The sequence below is a fragment of the Tamandua tetradactyla genome, chromosome 6 (genome assembly GCF_023851605.1).
Source record: "Tamandua tetradactyla isolate mTamTet1 chromosome 6, mTamTet1.pri, whole genome shotgun sequence".
Lineage (NCBI taxonomy): Eukaryota > Metazoa > Chordata > Mammalia > Pilosa > Myrmecophagidae > Tamandua > Tamandua tetradactyla.
Window position 1 is genome coordinate 28269391 of NC_135332.1, and position 22267 is coordinate 28291657.

General features: G+C 44.2%; 1 protein-coding gene and 3 non-coding genes across 5 annotated transcripts in view; 2 read left to right on the forward strand and 2 right to left on the reverse strand.

Moving 5' to 3' along the window:
- Positions 1-4533, reverse strand: part of LASP1 (LIM and SH3 protein 1) — a 44044-nt gene extending 39511 nt beyond the window's left edge. Inside the window, exon 1 of one of the 2 annotated variants that reach the window (XM_077164564.1) lies at positions 4268-4533. In XM_077164564.1, coding sequence (XP_077020679.1) covers positions 4268-4336 — 69 coding nt within the window. In that variant the 5' untranslated portion in view covers positions 4337-4533. Of the gene's footprint in view, positions 1-3781; positions 3806-4267 lie in introns of those variants that run through there. The other variant, XM_077164565.1, reaches the window with a different exon arrangement.
- Positions 4534-5201: 668 nt separating this feature from the next.
- TRNAC-GCA (transfer RNA cysteine (anticodon GCA)) lies at positions 5202-5273 on the forward strand. The gene has a single exon. It is a non-coding gene; the product is annotated as a tRNA-Cys (tRNA).
- A 2230-nt stretch (positions 5274-7503) lies between these two features.
- TRNAC-GCA (transfer RNA cysteine (anticodon GCA)) lies at positions 7504-7575 on the reverse strand. The gene has a single exon. It is a non-coding gene; the product is annotated as a tRNA-Cys (tRNA).
- A 3507-nt stretch (positions 7576-11082) lies between these two features.
- Positions 11083-11154, forward strand: TRNAC-GCA (transfer RNA cysteine (anticodon GCA)). The gene has a single exon. It is a non-coding gene; the product is annotated as a tRNA-Cys (tRNA).
- Positions 11155-22267: the final 11113 nt, after the last annotated feature.

The window sequence follows — 22267 nt, forward strand, 5'->3', positions numbered from 1 at the left end:
GCTTCCTTCCCTGTCCCAGGCACCCAGCCATATTCCAGAGCAAAACCCTCCCTTCCTTAGAGAATCTCCAGGTAAGGAATTCTGGAGAAGCATTCCTGGGACTCCTTACTCAGGAAAGCAACCTCTGGGAAGGCAACTCTAATCCATCCTGCTGCCTACTAAACCCACATAGACTTCCAGAAACCCAAACTTCCCCAGTCCAAACCTCTGGTGCCCATCAGAAACCTCAGCCCAGATCCAAGGCTCCGGCCGAGCTAGGCCCTTGATACTCCTTGCCTGTGCCTTCAAAGCTGCAACCCACCCTACAGAAAACCCACTCTAAAGAAAGGCAAGCGCAGGCTGGTGGGGGCAAAAGTCCTGCCCTGGATCCCCCTCACCTGGGCCAGCCCCATTCCTTCCAGAATCACGGTCTGGGGGTGTGGAAGAGCAGCCCCTCACAGCTCGGGGTGTCAGGTCGCTACCCCTGCAGCATGGCACCTGGCCCTCTGCACATGGGCTGCCCGTGGTGACTGTGACTCAGGGTTGGAACATGAGACCTTCCCCTCCCTTCCATCACCCAGGGTTAGTTTCTCTCTCCTCCAGGGGCAACACTAGCCCCACCCTGGCTGGGTCACCAGCCCAGTTCATTAGGCCATCTGGGCACTGGCTTAAAGGCATGAAACAATTCACAGGGGGAGACCATTGCAATCCTAGCGCCCTAGGTCCCCACAAGAACCCAGGCACAAAGCACTCCTCAGGCCAGGGCCAGAAAGGCATGGAACCCACTTCCCACAATAATAAGGTAGGGTAAGGGGCTGAGCAGAAAGAACTTTGGATCTGAATTCCAACTCTGGCTAGGAAGAGGGACAAGTCACATCCCCTGTCAAAGTCTCAGTTTATGAGGTTCAATATTTTCAGAAGCAATAACATCAACTGGGTGAGGCTGCTGTGAAGACTGAGCCTGGCACACCACAATAAGCAATAACTTTTATGAGTAGATGGTCACAAGGCAACCATGGGATACCCTAAGATTCAGCTGGGAAAATACAGCACCACAGAGGCAAGGACTTATCTTCTTTCTGTGCTCTTGAACCCAGGCATCCCATTGCCCAGCCAGTGTCCTTCTACCTTGCTGCCCCCTGTTCAGGGGCTCAGACAACCAGAGGCAGAGAGTCCAGCCTTGGGGAGAGCCATAGGGGAACTCTGAGCAGACTGATCCTCCACCCGTCCTAAACATCCACTTGTCTCTAGGAGCCAGGGGAAGCAAGCCAGAGAAGAGGGACAGAGCAAGATTTTTGACAAAGCAGATTCCAGATACAAAAGCTTCCCAACAAGGCCTGAGACAGAACTTTCTACCTCTCTCAAAATGTAAAGGACACATGGCAGACAGGAAAAATAAAAATATAAAAAGACAAGGCCTCTCTCTTCCTCCCCAAACACCCTGCGGCAAGCCCTTCAGACTGTCTGGCACAAAGTAGGTGCTCAATAAATATTTGTTGAATGAATGAGCAACTAAGGTCATCCTGCTTTGCCTTCAACCCAAATCCCAGAAGTCCTCTAGGGAAGCAAATTCAACCTCCTTCCTCAAACACTGTCACCAGCAACACATATTTATCCAGGGTGCTGAGCACACAGGGTACTGCAGGATTGGGACAGGGTGGCCACACAGAGGTGAATGGCCTCTACCTACCCATGTCTTGGGAGATAAATCTCAGGGAGGAAAAAAGGCTAACATCTAAAGAATGAGCGTATGCTTTGGCCACGTTGTGGGCTAAGTGCTGTAGGGAAAGAGTCTAATTTGACTCTCTCCTGTTGTAAATGCAAAACCCGGAAAAACTGGTTAACAACAGTGCCTATGGGCCTAAACGTTCCACCCTCCCAGGTCTTAGCCCAGCATCCACCAGGTACTGTTTCCCAGTCCAGGCCCTAGCCTTACTGCCTGGAGGAGGCTGGGAGGAATTGGTCTGATACCTGGATATTCCAGGGCTCCTGTTCAGGGCAGGGTGGGGAAGGCTCCCCTTTGCCAAACCTATAGGGAATGCTCTAAAAAGAGACAGGTATCACCAACTCCCATTTCTTAAGGCAACCCCTACCTTAAAGTCTTCTTCTGCCCAGGGCCAGAAAACAGCTGGGGAAGGCACCATGAAGGATCCCTGCTCCTCTCTCCCCACTGCCCACCCCAGCCAAGGATGCACAGCTCAGACGGTCTTTACAAGGAGAGCTGGGGACAGGACTTGCCAGGGGATCCCAGAAAGATAGGGAGGGCAAAGCCTACACCACATCCCCCTCCAGGCACTCTGATAGGCACCTGCCCCCTCCACAGAAATAACATCCTCATACCCATCTGACAGATGATGAAAACTGAGGCACAGAACCACTCATAAAGCTGGAAGATTCAGACCTAGAATTTGGTCCAAATCTCCCAACTCCCAGCCTAGCTATTCCTCCATTATGTATTGCTTCTGCCTTATATGGGTGAAAGAAAGTCCCCACAGTCTGTTTCCAATTCAGTACTGGGGAGAAAGAGGGTCATAGGGAACTCAGGATGCAGAGGCCAAAATCCTTACCACAAGAGAAGGGCAAAAACCCTAGTAGGCAAGGACAGATAAGTTCTGGAGGAGGGACTTCTTCTAGTTCTAGTGCCTCCAAGTCAATTCCTGCCCTCCAAAAGCTGAAATGGTCACTGGGAAGGTTAGCACCTTCCCCTCCTGCCCACAATATGTCCCTTCCTCCCCTCCCGCCCTTCCTTTCCTCCTAGCCAAACTTAGGAGGGACAGTGAAACGGCAACAACGCAAATGGTCCCTTCCCCTAAAAGTATGTATGAACATATTTCAGAACCTTGGAACCCCACCCCCTCACCCTGACTCAGAGGCTAAAGTTCATTGAGGAAGCTGCAACCCCAAGGGGGGAGGGGAGAGACAAAGTATCCAATGAGCTATCCTTTCCCAAACAAAACCCCCTCCAGATCAGCAATGAACTTGGCTTAAGGGCTTTGCAGCCCTCTTCCATCCCATACCCCATCCCCTGTCAGTTCTGAAAGAAAGGAGAGAATATTTGGATTTGGAACCAGCTTTGGGAGGTGGATGAGAAGACACCATGGGAAGAGGGATAAAATCCCAGGGACTCTTCTGGGGAGGGATGCTGAGGAGGAGCAGGTTTGGCTTAGGACCTTAGGGAGCTTCCAAGTGATCTGGATCTTACCCCAAAACTGTGCTGCAAACACCCAGTTCTACTCTCTGCAACGCCACCCCCCCTCCATGCACACACACACACCACCACCACCACCACCAAAATATAATGACAACCAGATGAACGAGTCCAGCTTAGGGGGTGGGGGCACACTTAAGGGCCTCAAGGGGACAGTGAATTTCCAGAAGGCCACCCTCCCCTCCCCCAAAACACTTCCCCCTTTCCTCGTCTTCCTCTGAATTCAGCCAACCCCACCCTCCATCAGGGAAACCTGCTTTGAAAAGTTAGGTCTTTGTTCTACAAGCCGGTATCCAGCTCTGAGCGCAATTTCAGGAGCTCTCTGCGAAGCACCCCCCACCCATCCCACTCCAGCACCCGACCCCACCCTACTCAAGCTGGGCTGCCCAGCACTGGGAACTGGCTTTAAATTTGAAGTGGAGGTTGGGAAGCTAAGGGTGGAGGTCAGTCATACCATTAACCACTGAACCACCAAGGGGGCTACAGGTCGGTCAAAAAGGGGGTCCCGCGGTGGGGCGGGGATCTTATCCGAAGCCCTCTTCACCAAATGCAACACTCCCCGGCTGATGGCCCCCGCCCCCCCAGTCTCCTGACCAGGAAGCGTGGCCATCCGCGGCCTGAAGGGACGGTTTCTCTGGGCCCCCCAGCCTCTGCCCCGCCCCCCCCGCCGCCCCCTCCCCCAGCGCCCGGCGCTTCCGCCTACTTGGCGCTCGGCTGGGCTGTGAGAGGGAGCGGCCGTCTCCTCTAGCTCTCTCGGCCCTAGGGGGCGGGACTGCACCCCTAATCTAACCCTCCTCCCCCGGCCTGGCTTCCCGGCTCCTTTCCCGTCCTCCCAGCCCCGGGGCACAGAGCCCACTCTTCTCCATAGTGGCTGCCCACGCGTGGACTCGGAGCCTCGTTCTGGATCCCCTGGATTCCAGACTGGGGACTGCCCCCACCATATGACACCGCCCTCCTTCCCTCCTCCCGGGATCGCAGGGATGTGAAGGCTGAGACCCGGCCCCTCTCTCCTCCCCCAACCCGGATCACTACTCGAGGAATTGCAAAGACGCAGGTCCGGGTCCCGGTCCCGAGCCTCACCTTATCCAGACAGTTCACCTTCTCCGTGGGGTACACGATCTTGCCGCACCGGGCGCAGTTGGGGTTCATGGCTCCAGGAAAGGCAGGGGCGGGGACGCCTGAGCTCGCGCGCGTTCTCTTTCCCGGGGACTGGCTGGCGGGAGGCTACCGCGGCTGCGACTAGGCAGGCAGCGGCGGCGGCGGCTGGAGCTGGGGAACTGGCCTCCGCCTCCGCCCTCCTTCCCCTAATAAACACCGCGGGGAGGAGGGGCTGCACCGGGGCGGGGACGCGCCGCGGGCGCGGGCAGGAACGCGCGCGGCGAGGCGCGCTCCCCGGGCAACGTGGGGCTGCGCCGGGGCGGGTTCCGGGGAGGGCTGCGGGGCGGGCGGTAGGTGCGTCTAGAGGGCCTCCAGCACCTCGGCGCGCCCAGGTGGACTGAGCCTTGGGGAGACGCGTCCGACCGCCAGATGCGGGCAGTCGGTGTTGCCCAGGGCCCTTCCCGCGCTGGAGGCAGCGCAGAGCGGGTCTGGGAGCGCATCTGGGACGCCCAGGCTGTGGGGGGTCGGGTGGGGTTGGAACGCTCCTGAACGCCCGGCTAGAGTCACTAGGGAGGCGTTATTCGGGACTTCCCTGTGTACCCGTTTGTCTCTGGGGTGAACCTGCGGGAATCCTCTCAGGTCCCCTCCCACTATACATCCTTTCCCACATTTGTGGGGCAGAACCCGTTCCTCGCTCGAGGAATCCGCGCCTCGCGGCCCGGCTGGTTCTTTCCTCCCGGCGCTCTGCCATGCACCTTTCCTCGGGGTTCCCCGGATCCGGGCACCCTGTGCTTCCAGCTTCGCTTCCTCTACTCCTTCATTCCTTTCTCCTTATTCCCACTCTCTTTTCCTAATGTAACAGCTGCAACAGTGTCTTAGCATTCAAAAAATCCATTGCCAGGCCCGGCGCTGGCGAGGGGGTATAGCTCAGTGGTAGAGCATTTGACTGCAGATCAAGAGGTCCCCGGTTCAAATCCGGGTGCCCCCTCGGTAGGATCTTTCACGTTTTATCACCACTGTGGCTTTCTTTTTCATTCTTGTTGTATGTGTGTAAGAAATGCAATAAATTTCTTTAAAATCATATCGTACATAAGTTACAAACGCTTATTTCCGCCACTCAGCTAGACCTTTTCCTGAAAGGCCTTCATTTCTTCCTTGATCCTGTTTCCCATAAGCAATGCGGAGCTGCGTCTGTTTTGGAAGGTTGTAGCTGACAAACACCAGTTTGTTGGTCTTTCTGGCTTGAGCGCTGGGCCAGGCCTATGCGCGGTGTGACGGAAGTGTCTCCAGAAAGGGAGGTGGGCGCTGGGATGTGGTCGAAGCGGCTGCACACGGCCACCGCGAGGTGGCTCACCCAGAGGAAGACACTCGTCCGTCAGCGTCTGTCGTGGACGTTGGCGCGCTGCGCCCTCTCACAGCCTCGCGCTCAAGTTGCGCCCGCGACCCGGCGCGCCACAGCCGCCAGGACACTTATGTTTTATACTTTCCTTTTCTTTGTGTGTGTGTGTGTGTGTGTGTGTGTGTGTGTCGAAACCCGCGAGCGAACCATTAATTCCTTCCTGATTCATATTTAAACATAGGGTCCTAGGATAACAGAAAAACGAAAAAAGTCCCTTCCGCATTTTCCAACCTTAGCAGAAAGTTTTCGGTTTTGTTTTGAGCCCAGCGAAAGGAGGAGGAGGAGGGGGTGGGTACACGCACAACTCAGGTACAATAGCTGTAGGTCGCCATTCTCCGCGCGAGGGGCTGCGGGGTTTCCGCGGGCAGCTGTGGCGGGCAGTTCAAGGTGCCGGGTTCAATTGGACGATACCCCAGATGAGCGTTCTGTTCCCTATGGGGATGCCGGGGGTGGGGGTGGGGGGGTCAGAACGGAAATCCACAGACAAACCTTCTCCAACTTCAGCTTCCTTTTTCGCCGGGGACTTGGACGTACTGTGGTCACCTTATGAAAGAGTGAAAGCACTTCGAGAACATTAAAACGGCCCGTGCAAATCCATAAACCCATTTTAAATTACAAAAATGAAGTTATATTCCGATGCAGTCTGATATAATCTAGTACAGTGATTTTCAAACATGAGCGTGCATCGGAATCACCTGGAGGGCTTCTTAAAACACACCCTGTTTGTTTCTGACTCCCTAGGCCTGGATAGGGCCCGGAGAATGTGCATCTCTGACACGTTCCCAGGTGATGCTGCTGCAGCTGCTCGGGGAACCACAGTTTGAGAACTAATACTACTAAAAGGCCACCGAGTTTCAAATCCTAAACATGGAGACAGATATCGCCTGGTTCAATGAGCAACCATATCACTGTTGGGCCGGAGGAAAATGAAAAATGCCAAGGGAGAAGCAAGAGCGTCCTGCGCGGCTGGATTTTGCCCCAAAAAAGGAAAAATTAGGGAGAAAGGAAGAAGCATGCTGCATGGGTTAGGGGGCAGCTGCGATATTTTAAATCTGGAATCTGGTTGTGTCATCCCTCTGGCTCGCGGGGGAATACTCGAATACATTCTTTTTCCACGGTTCCCGGGGCTGTGAACGGCCGGGCTGAGCTGGACGTGAAAAGAGCAGAGCTGTCGCCTACAAAGATCAGACCCAAGAAATAGCCAAAATTTTCAACCCTTTCCCCTAACTTCAGGCCTCAAATAATACGACCTACAATTTATCCAGCAAAAACCTTGCCTTTCAACTAATAAAAGGAAGGAAAACATTTTGCCTTTTTCTTTCTTGTATCTGTTCCCTGTTTTGTTAAACTTGGTGTGTAAATTTTCAGAATCTGGTTTTGTTCTAGTCTTTTGGGTCAGTATACCAACGAAGCAAAATAATATTGATCTCTCTCTCAACCTGCCCCACCACGCCATGCCATTTTTATCCAAGAATCGATTACAATTAACATTAAACCATGTGGAACCATGTAGTATCCAACTGATCTGGGTGTTCCAAGGTAGGAATAGCTGGGCGCCATAACTCAAGTGTAGAACTGAGAGCAGAGTGCGCACAAGAGTCGGGGAAGCATTAAAGTGATGCTCCTGGCATATCTGAGTTATGGCTCTCTATTTCTCTTTCTGTGGGAACATCTGAAGGGAAAACTGAACCTACATCTCAAATTAAATGAGAGTAATTTATTGAGAGCTTTGATGTTGGAACCTGCTAACTATTATCTATCACATTATTCTTATTTGGGTAGCTTAGTCCCTGAAAGGCAGTGAAAAACTTACTCCGCGAGGGGGCACCCGGATTTGAACCGGGGACCTCTTGATCTGCAGTCAAATGCTCTACCACTGAGCTATACCCCCCCTGCTGGCTTAAATGTGGTAGGTTTCTTTTTCATCAATTTCAGAGTTCCCATTAAACCATCTGTTTACATTAATCTGCCTTTTCTAAAAATGAGTGGGGTTATCAAAAATCTTACTCATCTTTCTCCCCTAATAAGTCAGAAAACAGCCCCTTGCAAAACTGGATATGGAATCTTTTCCCCTGCTCTTGCCAAAAAAGAATATAAACACCAACTGAAAGATGTCCCCAGTGAGGCCTTCCCTGACCAAACTCTCTAGTAGTCCCCCTGTCTTTTGGGGGGGGAAGGGGGGTGGTGAATGCTCACTTATGCCAATCCCTCTCTTGGTGCTGGAGATACTTTCCATAGAAAGATGCAAAGGCTCTTGCTGTCACTGAGTTTACAGTCTAGTGAGAGGGACAGACTAGAAATGGAGGAACAAACAAATAAACAAGGAAATACCCAGTGGTGATAGGAAAAAAATTAAAATAAAACACAAGTGATTTTTTGGAAGATGCATTAGAGCCAAGAGAGCCACAAGGAAAATGCCCAGGGAAGCCTTATGAAATGAGAGGAAGACATCAACATGTGTCTTCCCAGCCGAACTTCATCGGCCCTTTCTTTGGAGTTAGGTATCTTTGGTTGCCTTAATTTGGACATTTTCATGGCCTTAGAACTGTAAACTTGCAACTTAATAAGATCCCTTTTTAAAAGCCAAAAAATAAAACACAAGTTAGGGAGTACTGGAAGTCCATTTCAGGTTGGGTAGCCATGGAAGGACTTTCTGAGCGGGTCACATTGGAGTTATGACCTGAATGACATGACAGAGACTACCATCCAAGGGGACGTTTATTCCAAGCAAAGGGAATGGCTACTGCAAAGGCTTAAGGCCAGAGGAGCTGGAGGGAAGTGGGCAAGGGGAGAGCGATTAATGGGAGCTGGAGAAGTTGTCAGGGCTGTGGAGAAGCTTGAAGACTAAGGTAAGGAGTTTTGATTTTATCAAATGAGTTTTAAGCAGAGGGATTTTAAATTATCACCAGGCAGGTTGGGGAGATTTGTTAGAAAGTTGAGAATGGACACATATATACCTATGCAAAAAGAGTGAGCACAAAGAGACTAGTTAGGAATCTGTTGCAATAACTCAGGAGAGAGCTGGGGTGATGTCTTAGATTACATTGGCATAATTAGTTTCCTTTTACTGCTGTAACAAATTACCTCAAATTTAATTGCTTAAAACACCACAAATTTATTTTCATTCTGTTCCAGAAGTCAGAATTCTGAAATCACTTTCAGTGAGCTAAAATCAAGGTGTTATCCAGCCTGTGTTCTTGTGGAAGCTGTAGGAGGAAAGAGAGTTTCCTTGCCTTTTCCACCTTCTAGAGGCCACCCTCATTCCTTGGCTGGTGGCCTCTTCCTCCATCTTCAAAGCCAACCGCATAGTATCTTTTTTCCCTCTAACCTCTGCTTCCATCTATACTTCTCATTCTTTGACTCTGACCCTCCTGCTTCTCTCTCATAAGGACTCATGATTACATTGAGTCCACTAGGATAATCCAGGATACTCTTCCCATCTCTAGATCCTTAACTTGATCTCATCAGCTCAGTCCCTTTTACTGTGCAAGGTAACATAGTCGCAAATTCCAGGGATTAGGATGGACATCCTGGGGGTGGGGGGCATAATTTAGCCTTCCACAACTGGGAAGAGCAAAGATGAAAAGAAACGGAGGCATCCAGATTCTGCATGTCAAGAACAAGTCTTCTTTTTTCTTCACCATCTGCATGGATGGTGATGTGATTTCCTGACATAAAAAACACTGAGGAAGCCTGCAACAGTTGCTCAGTGGCAGAATTCTCACCTGCCATGCCAGAGACCTGGGTCTGATTCCTGGAGCCTACCCATGACAAAAATGAAAAAGGAAAAACACTGAGGAAGGAGTAGGTTCGGGGTGGGGGGGAGCTTCTTTTGGTAACTCGTATACAGAAAACAAAAAGTACAGTCTCCTATCCTCGTGGACTTTACATTCTAGTATTAGGGTCAATATGTTAAGTTTGAGGTGACTTATAGACATTGAAGGGGAGATGTTGGATATGCAGTTGGAGATCTAGTTAATTCTGGAGTTGAGGGGAGAGATTTGAGCTGGAAATAGAATTTTAGGAGTTGTCAATATGTAGACGGTAGTTGGTGAAGGACCGTGCAGCTGGCACCCAGGAGTGTGCTGGATTTGGTTCATTCAGGCTGTGAGAATTGATGGTAATATTTTCAGGATTTTTTTTTTTTTTTAAGTCAGTTGACTTTACGTCGGTAGCTTGAAATTGGTGGGTGGAAGTATTTGCACCACAGAAAATTACAACTGCGACAAATCAGGTCCCACCAAACGGGCTGTTAAACATTTACCAGCACACCACCACATCTAACTGATTATATTTTCTCCAAAAAAATAAAAAAAAGCCGAGGCAAGCTTTTCAGCTGAGAGAGCCAGGAAGAGAGATAAGGTGTGGAAGGTTTTATGTGATATAGTCACATTTATTCTGAAGAGTGAGAAAGTGAACATATTTGGTAAGTGGTGTAGAAATTTGGGACAGAGACTCTATCTGAGATTGACGGAGTGACACAAACTCGTGAGTTTTTCTCCAGCAACATTAAACTCTTCGGGTGCCGGCATGGTGTAATCTGATAGTTGCGTTTAATTAGCATTATGGTTTTGCTGGCATATACAACTCAAGGTTTACAGTACAGCAGGCACTGTGCCAAGTACTAGGGGGAAATACTAAGAGGAATGCAACATGAACCCTGCCCTCAAGGAGGTTAGAGTCTAGTTGGAGAAATAAAAGATATACTCAAAGGAGAAAAAACAACTGATACCCCCAGAGCAGGTGCAGAATTGTGGATACAGGAAGTTGATGATAAGAAAAATGAAGTCACAGATTTTCTTAAAGTTTGTCAGTGAGAAAGAAAGAAATAAGCAGACGATCCCAACTTAAAGAAGGATTTTCCAATCTAGGGGAGAACTGTTTCTATTAGAAGGAGCCAGGTAAAAGGAAGTTTCACTAAAAATGCTAGAGAAAATGGAGACACCGAGGACAAGTCTATGTTGGGGGCAGGGAGAAGGTCTCGCGGAAGACAAGGGAAGTGCTTTCTCTCACGTGCAAAGCACTGGACTGGGGAGACAATGAACACAGGCTGCAGGCAGGGAGGATAGAAATTAGACTAGAAGAATTCCCAGATGCCAGAGGTTGAAAAGGTTGAGGGAGGAGAATACCATCGCATACACCCATAGGACCTTTAAACCTGGGTCTAAGAGTAGACTTCTCTGTCCTCTCACACCATGAGTTCGAATTGCTTAGTGACCTGACCTGCGCATAATAACCTTTGTAATCCTTTCTTGTTTCTTCAGTCTCATCCATATCATCCATTCTTTTTCTCTGACTCAGGGAAACCTGAAAGAATTTATCATAGACACTAAATCAAGTGACAAGGGCTGTTCAGTAAAGACTACAATTAAACCACATTCCACTTTCTTCCAGCAGAGGGGGTATAGCTCAGGGGTAGAGCATTTGACTGCAGATCAAGAGGTCCCCGGTTCAAATCCGGGTGCCCCCTGACAGCACTGCTTTTAAGACAAATATTCCTTCAAAAGGTAAAAGAAAGATTACTTTATGGGTGAGTTTAAAAAGAAATTCTGCTTGTTCCTGGAACCAGGGGAGAGCTGACGCTGTTTGCCCCTACAACATTTGTGAACTTGAAAAATTAAACCTCAATAGAACTCCCAATCTGTGAAATCCTATTCTTTAGGAGGCTGGAATCTGAAATCTCACTTCTACCTGGCATATACTCTACATATATTTGAGCAAAATCAACCTTCTAAGTGTCCCATGACAGCATTCTGTTGCATGTGCTGGGAATACAGAAAGCAAAGTACAATCTCCAATCCTCATTGGACTGTATATTTGAGTATCAGGTTCAACACATAAAAGAAGTATATTACTGTGAGTGTGATATCTGCAATATTTGAAGCATCCTCTAAATCAGCAGTTCTCAAAATGTGGTATGGGGACCCTGGGTATCTCTGAGACTTTTTGGGAGAGCCTGTGAGAAAAAAGAACTTTTGTTATAGTAATACTAAGACATTATTTGCTTGTTTCACTCTCCTTCTGACATGAGTGTACAGTGAAGCTTTCCAGAAGTTACATGACATATGATATTGGAACAGATTAAACATATATACATCTATGAAAATCCAGCTGCCTTTTATTAAGCCAGATATTAAAGAGACTCTTCACACTAAATTACTTTTGTTTGGGAAAATATAGTCATTTTTCATTTAAAAATGTTATGTTAACAGGCTTATTGCTATCTTAAATGAATTAATAAATATTTAAACATTTCTCAATTTTAATTTATAATCCACTGAATATCAATATATATAACCCATGTAAACAAACCTCTTCAAGGTCTTCAATCATTTAAGAGTGTAAAGGGATCTTAAAACGAAAATATGTGGAAACTGCTGCTTTAAGTAAGGACGTAACCCGGGCCAGGGCGGACGGAAGACTGGGTTTGTGAGCTGGCACAAGGAAGGGGGGACATTTGAGCAGAGTTTGGAAGAATGTATAGTGGATGAAGCAGGAGAGAGCACATGTAAACACAAGGAGGTGTAAAACTGAAAGATGTGTCCAAAAATCTTAAGCAGTTTGAACTGTGAGAAGCAGGGTGGCAGGAGATAAGAGAGGGAGGAGATAGGTCATTTTGTGAAGAGACTCCATTGTTTTGCTAGGAAGATTGGACTTTTTTCTAGAAGCCCCGCAAAAGGTGTAAGCAAGGGTAAGTTACAGTCAGACCAGAAGGCTGTTGCAATTGTTCATGTGAGGGTTTGAACCAAGGGTAGACCTTGGGAGGATTGGACAGGAATGTTTAGGAAGTAGAGTCATGTCAACAGTCCATGGTGACTACAGCCCTTGGTGACTACATCTGGGGGTGTGGGGGAAGAGGAGAATCAATCGTGTCCCCGGTTTCCAGATTGAGACACTGGTGGTAACAGCAACCAAGAAAACTAGTACAGGCAAATAAGCAGATTTGGGGGGGAAATTATGATTTCTGTTTTGAATTATGCTTTCTTCACCTATGGGATGGAAAGTTTGCAATCAACAGTTGAATATAAGTGTCTAGAGCTCAGCAGAAATGTCTTGGCAGAAGATGTAGACTGGGGAGTCATCGGTATATAGATATTAACTGAAGCCACTGCAGTGGGCGTGGCCACCCAGGGAAGTACAAAGAGAAGAAATCTTCTGGAAGGAAGGGAGAGCAGTATAGCACAGTGATTTAGAGCCTTAGCTTGCTAGGGCTGCCATAGCAAAGTGCCACACACTGGGTGGCTTGAAACAATATAAATTTATTGTCTAAAAGTTCTGGAGGCTATAAGTCCAAAATCAAGGTGTTTGCAGGGCTATGATTCCTCTGAAGTCTGTAAGAAAGAACTTGTTCCATTTATTTCTCCTTGCTTATGGTGGTGACTTGCTGGCAATCCAAGGCATTCTCTGCCTCAATCGTTACTTGGCATTCTTTCCTCTCTGTGTCCACATTTCCTCTTCTTATAAAGTCACCAGTCATATTGGATTAAGGGTCCAATTTTAACTTACATAATTCTATCTGTAATGATCCTGTTTCCAAATGAGTTCATATTCTGAGTTACTGGGCATTAGGAATTCAATTCTTTTGGGGGGGTACATTTTGGAACCAGACAGACTAGGGGTGACATTCCAGTTCTGCCTGCACACATGACTTAAGCGTCCTATTGCTCAGTTTTCTCATCTATAAAGCAGGAATAAGAATAATATCCACCTCACAAGTTGTTGGGAAAATTCAAGAAGGTGCATTCCTGTAGAATGCTTAACTCAGTGATTGGCACTTAGAAACACTCTATACATAGTGTTTATTATTAGCATCATGGAAGTCATAGGAGAAAAGTTTTAAGAGGGTGGGAATGATTGGTCCCACTGTGAAATGTGGTGGAAGTCAAGTGAGATAGGAATGAGGAGTGTCCTTGGGCTTTGAAAATTAATAGGCCTTGGTGAGCTTTCTCGTATAATTTCAGTCATGTAGTGAATGGAGGGGTTCAAGGAATGTGTGTGTATATGAGAAGAAAGGAAGTAGTGACAGAATATTAAGACTGATCTTTTCTAAGACCTTTCATTCCCATGTACCAGTGAAATTACAAAAAATGGGTGCAATGGGGAGGGAGGAAAGCTGATACAGGGTTGCCAAAGTTTAACGTTTTCAAGAAAGAATATTAAAATACAACTATCTAGGGGGTGCGAGGGTAGTTTAGTGGTAAAATTCTCACCTGCCATGCAGGAGACCCAGGTTTGATCACGGCCCATACACTTCCTAAACAAACAAAAGAAACCAACAAAAACAAACAAAAAATTCAACAAAAGGTGCTGCAATATGGCATACATGGAAAAAGAATGAAATGTGATCCCACCAGACAGCATACTAAAAAAAAAAATCTAAAAAAAATAAGGGTAAAAAATAAGTAAATAGTGGGGGAGACAGAAGGTAAAAAATTGGGTAGACAGAAATACTGTGGGTCAATGAGAGGGGGAGGTAAAAGGCATGGGACGCATGACTTCTTTTTTCTTCTTTTAATTTCTTTTTCTGGAGTGAGGAAAATGTTCTAAAAATGATCATGGTGAAGAATATTCAACTATGTGATGATAGTATGAGCCACTGATTGTAGAATATGGTTGGGCTGTATGTGTGTGGATAGTGCTCAACAAATATATGTTTAAAAATTACAACTATCATCAACCGCAATTACTTTATAAAACAAGGGAACATTTTTAATGCCAAAAAAAGAAGAAAAAATATAATCCCAGAACAAATGGTAATCCTTTTTGATAAAATGTATCTTTATAGGAAACACCACAGTTTTCAAATATTCCTAATTTTTCCATAGATGGATGAAAACTCTTTCACGGAAGGATACTGTCCATGGAAGCCATCAAGACAGACTTCTACATTTATTCAGCACTAATTCAACATATGTTGATTGAGCTAGGCCCTATGTTAACTACTGGGCACGTACAGTTTTTGTTGCACAAAAACAACACAGATCCTGTCCATATAGTGCGTCTAGCCTAGTTGGTAAGTCATTCAATAAATAATTATCATATTCAATATATTTAAGAATTGTAATAAATCGTATGAAGGAAAGAAACAGGGGGCTAAGAGGGCTTGTAACAGGGGGACCTGGACTAGTGTAGAGGGTGGGGCAGGTTTTCTTGAGAAATAGACATTTAAGCTGACATTAGAAAAATGAAGTAGATGGGAAACAGTCGGTAAGGGTGGGAAGAGTAGAATATTCCAGAGATGTGTGAGACCTATAGGGAGTGAAGAGTATGTACTAAAAGGCCACGCCCACAGAGCAGGGGAGAGTCTGCTACAAGACAAGATTGATGAGGTACAAACACACCAGGTGACGTAGGGCATAGCAGACCATGCTATGGATTTTAACCATGAGTCTAAAAGCAATAGGGTATTGGAGGGTTTTTTTTTCTTTTTTTATCACATAGTTGTATATTCAGCACCATGATCAGTTCTTAGAACATCTACATCAATTTAGAAACAGAAAAAAAAATTCATACATACCATACCCCTAACCCTTCTCTTTCATTGATCACTAGCATTTCAATCTGCCAAAGTTATTTTAACATTTGTTCCCCCTATTACTTATTTTTTTATTAATTAACGGAAAAAAAAGAAATTAACCCAACATTTAGAAATCATACCATTCTACATATGCAATCAGTAATTCTTAACATCATCACATACATGCATGATCATCGTTTCTTAGTACATTTGCATCGGTTTAGAAGAACTAGCAACACAACAGAAAAAGATATAGAATGTTAATATAGAGAAAAGAAATAAAAGTAATAATAATAGTCAAAACAAAACAAAACAAAAAAAAACCTATAGCTCAGATGCAGCTTCATTCAGTGTTTTAACATGGTTACTTTACACTTAGGTATTATTGTGCTGTCCATTTTTGAGTTTTTGTATCTAGTCCTGTTGCACAGTCTGTATCCCTTCAGCTCCAATTACCCATTATCTTACCCTGTTTCTAACTCCTGCTGGTCTCTGTTACCAATGACATATTCCAAGTTTATTCTCAAATGTCCGTTCACATCAGTGGGACCATACAGTATTTGTCCTTTAGTTTTTGGCTGGACTCACTCAGCATAATGTTCTCTAGCTCCATCCATGTTATTACATGCTTCATAAGTTTATATTGTCTTAAAGCTGCATAATATTCCATCGTATGTATATACCACAGTTTGTTTAGCCATTCTTCTGTTGATGGACATTTTGGCTGTCTCCATCTCTTTGCAATTGTAAATAACGCTGCTATAAACATTGGTGTGCAAATGTCCGTTTGTGTCTTTGCCCTTAAGTCCTTTGAGTAGATACCTAGCAATGGTATTCCTGGGTCGTATGGCAATTCTATATTCAGCTTTTTGAGGAACCGCCAAACTGCCTTCCACAGTGGTTGCACCATTTGACATTCCCACCAACAGTGGATAAGTGTGCCTCTTTCTCCGCATCCTCTCCAGCACTTGTCATTTTCTGTTTTGTTGATAATGGCCATTCTGGTGGGTGTGAGATGATCTCTCATTGTGGTTTTGATTTGCATTTCTCTAATGGCCAGGGACATTGAGCATCTCTTCATGTGCCTCTTGGCCATCCGTATTTCCTCTTCTGAGAGGTGTCTGTTCAAGTCTTTTTCCCATTTTGTAATTGGGTTGGCTGTCTTTTTGTTGTTGAGTTGAACAATCTCTTTATAAATTCTGGATACTAGACCTTTATCTGATATGTCATTTCCAAATATTATCTCCCATTGTGTAGGCTGTCTTTCTACTTTCTTGATGAAGTTCTTTGATGCACAAAAGTGTTTAATTTTGAGGAGCTCCCATCTATTTATTTCCTTCTTCAGTGCTCTTGCTTTAGGTTTAAGGTCCATAAAACCACCTCCAATTGTAACTTTCATAAGATATCTCCCTACATTTTCCTCTAACTGTTTTATGGTCTTAGATCTAATGTTTAGATCTTTGATCCATTTTGAGTTAACTTTTGTATAAGGTGTGAGATATCGGTCTTCTTTCATTCTTTTGCATATGGATATCGTCTGCAAACAGTGATAGTTTTACTTCTTCCTTTCCAATTTTGATGCCTTGTATTTCTTTTTCTTGTCTAATTGCTCTGGCTAGAACCTCCAACACAATGTTGAATAATAGTGGTGATAGTGGACATCCTTGTCTTGTTCCTGATCTTAGGGGGAAAGTTTTCAATTTTCCCCATTGAGGATGATATTAGCTGTGGGTTTTTCACATATTCCCTCCATCATTTTAAGGAAGTTCCCTTGTATTCCTATCTTTTGAAGTGTTTTCAACAGGAAAGGATGTTGAATCTTGTCAAATGCCTTCTCTGCATCAATTGAGATGATCATGTGATTTTTCTGCTTTGATTTGTTGATATGGTGTATTACATTAATTGATTTTCTTATGTTGAACCATCCTTGCATACCTGGGATGAATCCTACTTGGTCATGATGTATAATTCTTTTAATGTGTTGTTGGACACGATTTGCTAGAAATTTATTGAGGATTTTTGCATCTATATTCATTAGAGAGATTGGTCTGTAGTTTTCTTTTTTTTGTATCATCTTTGCCTGGTTTTGGTATGAGGGTGATGTTGGCTTCATAGAATGAATTAGGTAGTTTTCCCTCCACTTCGATTTTTTTGAAGAGTTTGAGGAGAGTTGGTACTAATTCTTTCTGGAATGTTTGATAGAGTTATTGGAGGATTTTAAGAAGGAAAGTGGCAGGGTAATACCTACCTTTCAGAAAAACTGTTCCTGGCCATTGAATGAAAGAGTAAGTGGATGGAGGGGGACAAAAACAGAGGCCAACAAGCCCTGATCTTGAGGCTTGCTCTTATGAAACTTATTTCTCTTATAGAGATGCTAATCCTACCTATAATTATGCCTAAGAGATACTTCCAGAGAACCTCTTTTGTTGCTCAGATGCAGCTTCTCTCTCTCTAAAACTAAGTCTGCGAGTGAAACCATTACCCTTCCCCCGACATGGGACACAATATCCAAGGGCGTAAGTCTTCTGACCATGTGGGACATGACTCCCAGGGATGAGCCTGACCCTGGCACTGTAGGACAGACAATGCCTACCCGACCAAAAGGCGGAAAAGAAATGTAACAAAATAAGGTATCAGGGGCTAAGAGATTTCCAATAGAGTCAAAACACTATTCTGGAGGTCACTCGCATGCAAACTTCAGCTAGATATTGCTAATTGCCATGGTATGTCAAGCCCCCACCAACAGTATTCCTATAAATCCTGAAGAATACCCAGACCTTTATCTGAGACTGTATAAAAGTTTCACTCACTAAGTTTATTTTTCAGAAACCTAAAACCTTCAGATGGTTCCTAGTCCAAATAAGCCCTGAAATACTGAGTCAACAGTTTCTCCAGACTATCAGTCAGTTGCATCCCCCTACTGCATAATGTTGACACCCCTTTTCTTTTTTTTTTGTTCCTAATTAAAAGAGATGCATTTATTTCAACAGAGAGCTTGGAAGGAAAATGATGGGGGAAAAAATCTCTGCAAACATTGAGAAAAAGAAGGCTGGGATACGTGAATATTAATATCAGATGAAGTGGGCTTTAAGGCAAAAAGACATTACTGGGATGAAGACAGAACCTTCAAATGTTAAGAGGTTCAATTCACCAAGAAGATAGAGTAATTTTAAATCTATCTATCCTTATTAACATGGCAAAAGTTGATGAAAACACAAGGGGAAAATGAGAAATGCACCACCAAAGAGGGAAATTTTAACATGCTTTTCTCAGTAACTGAAAGGGCAGATAAAAATCAGTAAGGATGCAGATTTTAAGCACAAAACTGGCAAACTTGACCTAATGGATGTATACAGAAGCCCCCACCAAGCAATTGCAGAACCCCCTTTCTTTTCAAGGGCACATGACAAAGGTCCAAAAATTAGGTCCAGAAGACAAGTCAAAAACCTTCAGAGGAGGCCGGCCATGACACCCCTTTTCAATGTGAAGAAGTTAGAATGGTCGTTGCCCAAATATCCCTACTAAATATTGGGAGAAGGAAGAGCTGTAACAGAGAAGATAGGATTTAACAAATGAGTATGACTGCTGAATCATTAAATTGATATTTCTTTTTAGTCTCCAGGGTCTTAGAGCAGTTAGAAGGAAATACCTAACATTGTGGAACTTAACCCATAACATACTTTGAAATTTGTTCTAATGTACTTTGAAATTTGTTGCTTTTTTGTATATATGTTATATTTTTAAATAAAAAAATGTTTTTAAAAAAGCTCACGGCAAAAAAACTGGAGCAAGAACGCAGTGTAGGAAAGCACAAGATATGCAGGAGACAGAAAGTTGGGTAAATAATTTCTCTCCCCAACTTTTACAGCCAAGAAGCCCTCTCTAATGGCTGGTTTTGATGGGAGACTCATCAGAGGGCCTGGGTGTTCATTTTTTAACTTATTTTTGCAAAGCAAGTATTTTTGCAAGCAAGAAATAGGGAAAATGGCCTCCAGCTAAAATTTCAGGGAATCCCTAAAGAGCAAACTCCTTAAAGGGTAGAATCACTGAAAAAGAAAATGAAAATGATAAGGCTATTGCTTCTTAATAAACATGATCACATTGAAAGAAAATAGAGGACAAGAGATATATTAGAAGACCTCTGATATGCTTTAGGCAAGGGGTGGTGGTAGCTCAGATCAGAGTGGTAATAGAGGAGATAAAGAAGTGGCTATGTTTAAGAGACATTTAGAAGGTGGGCTGAAAAGGACCTAAACAGGAGTCTCAGATGGACAACTGAATGGATGGTGATTCCATTCACCAAGAGAGACAAATTTGGGGATGATCGTATATTCAGAAATATAAGAAATATGGTTGAGAAGTGAAGGGAAAAAAAGTACCTAGAGAAGCTAGCAGGATCAAGGAAAGTCATTTTAAGAGAGATTTATAAATGTATAGTTCTATAGACCACCTAATGCTGAAGTGTCCTAGCGGTCAGTACATGGTCTTATTTTCTCTCACTTCTTTGCTGATGTCATCTACTATCATGGCTTTAAATACTTCTGTATGCTGATAACTCCCAAATTTACAGCTCCTTCTCTTCAGAATTCCAGGTTTACACATCCAACTGCCTATTCTAATCTCGTTTGGCTGTCTAATATACATCTAATGCAAAATGTTCAAAACTGAATTCCTAATCTTATACCAAAACCTCTTTCTCCCATAATGTTCTCCATTTCAGGCCTTAAAGCTTGGAGACACTTTGATTCTGCTCTTTATTTCACTCTCCACATTTTGTTGGCTCTCCCTTCAAAACATAGCCACAATCTGACCACATCACATTAACTCCACTGCTAGCACTCTAGTCCAGATCTCCAGCATTTTTCTCTTGGGTTACTGCAATAACAGAACTGCTTGGTTATATCCTGACCCCTTCCAGCAAACTATTCTCAACAAATCAACCAGACTGATCGTTCTGATACATTCATCAGTCAGTTCACATCACTCCTCTGCTTTAAAACCGGGTAATAGCTCCCATTTCACTCAGTAAGGTGACGAAGTCCATATAGTGGTGGACAAGCCCCTATATGATCTTGTTCTTGCTTATTTCTGACCTCGTCTCCTGCTCCTCTTACCTTCACTCACTCCTTGCACTCACATTTGGCTTCCTTGTTGGTCGTCACATGATACAAACATGCTTTCACCTTAGGACCTTTCATGGGCTGATGACGGTAATGAGTATCTGTTCCCCAGATCCATATTGCTAACTCTGTCACCTCTTAGATGTCAGCGCTAATGTCACCTTCTTCAATGAGATCTACACTGACCATTCTATTTGAAATTTCAACCTCTTGATCCTTTGTACCATCCTCTACTTTTACTTTTTTATAATATTTATCATCTGGCATACTATATACTGCAACTATTTATTGTATCTATTGTTTAATGTCTAACCCTCATCCCCCACCTCCATACCAGCAGAATGTAAACTCCATATAGGCAAAAATGTTCATCTGTTTTGTCCCCTGAAGTGATCTGTATGCCCAGGAAAATAGGTGGCATAAAGTAGGCACTCAATTCATATTTGAATGAATGTATAAGAAGGGAAGGAAAGAAGTCAGAAGACTGGGGGAGGAATTAAAGCTATAAAAGGGGTAATAAATTAAGCAAAATATGGAAGATACAGAATTTATGGGAGCAAGTACACATAAATGGAATGATCTGTATATGGCACTACTATAGTATTTCTTAATTGTATGACATCCTAATGAAACTGTTTAAAGTTGGCTGTCTCTTCCACCCCCTCCACTGCAGGAGAGGGGAGATTTACACGGTACGGACCACGTTTTCTTTTTTTCATTAGAGAAGTTGTAAAGGTTTATAGAAAAATCATACAGGAAATATGTTTCCATATAGTCCTCTCCTCACACACACAAACACACTCACCAGACTTGTACTCTGAATCTCTAGTATCCAGAGAAGTGCCTGGCACATAACTATGTGCTTTAAAGAGATTCTTAGGTAAATTAACAAATCAATGATTCTGAGTCCGCAGCTACTTTTGAGCTCATAGAGAGGCTTCGGGTCTCATTCGTTCCTGTAGTCCTTGTTATGCCTTACAGTCACCCCCCAGAGAACTTCTACTGCGCAGATGTGACCTCTCTCTTCAGGCCAACTTGGCAGATAAACTCACTGCCCTTTCCCCTACATGCAACTTGATTCCCACAGGTGTAAATCTCCCTGGCAATGTGGGACATGACTCCTGGGGATGAGCCTGGACCCAGCATGGTGGGACTGAGAAAGATTTCTTGACTAAAAGGGGGAAGAAAAATTAAATAAAATAAACTTTCAGAGGCTAAGAGATTTCAAATAGAGTTGAGAGGTCATTCTGGAGGCAATTCTTATGTATTATATAGGTATCCCTTTTCAGTTTTTAGTGGATTAGAGTAGTTAGAAGGAAATAACTGAAACTGCTAAGCTGTATTCCAGTAGCCTTGATTTTTGAAGATTGTGTAACTATATGGCTTTTACAGTATGACGGTGTGATTGTGAAAAGCTGTGACTGACTTTCCTTTATCCAGTGTATGGACAGATGAGTAAAAAAATAAAGACAATCAATAAATAAATCAATAATGATGTGGGATAAGGGGCATGACATGTATTGGGCATTCTTTTTCTTTTTTTTTTTTCATTCTTACATGTATTTTTTTTGGTCTAATAAAAATGTTCAAAAATTGGTTATGATGATGAATGCACAACTATATGATGATACTGTGGACCACTGTGCACTTCGGATGACTATATGGTCTGTGACTATATCTCAATAGAAATACATTAAAAAATGAATTTAAAAAATTAGACATTCTGAAGATTTAAGGTAGCCGCTTATCCCTAAAAACTGGAGGTCTAGATCATCTTTTTTTTTTTCTTTTAATGTTTGCTGTTCTAATACAATTATAAACAAAAAAAGACCTTTATCGCTCACTTCCCAGCTAGATCAAGCCGTGGTCCGGAACTCAAAGCCTACTAACGCGGCCCCTTGGGGAAAGAGGCAGGTATAACAACTTCCGCATCACGTGACGAGTGT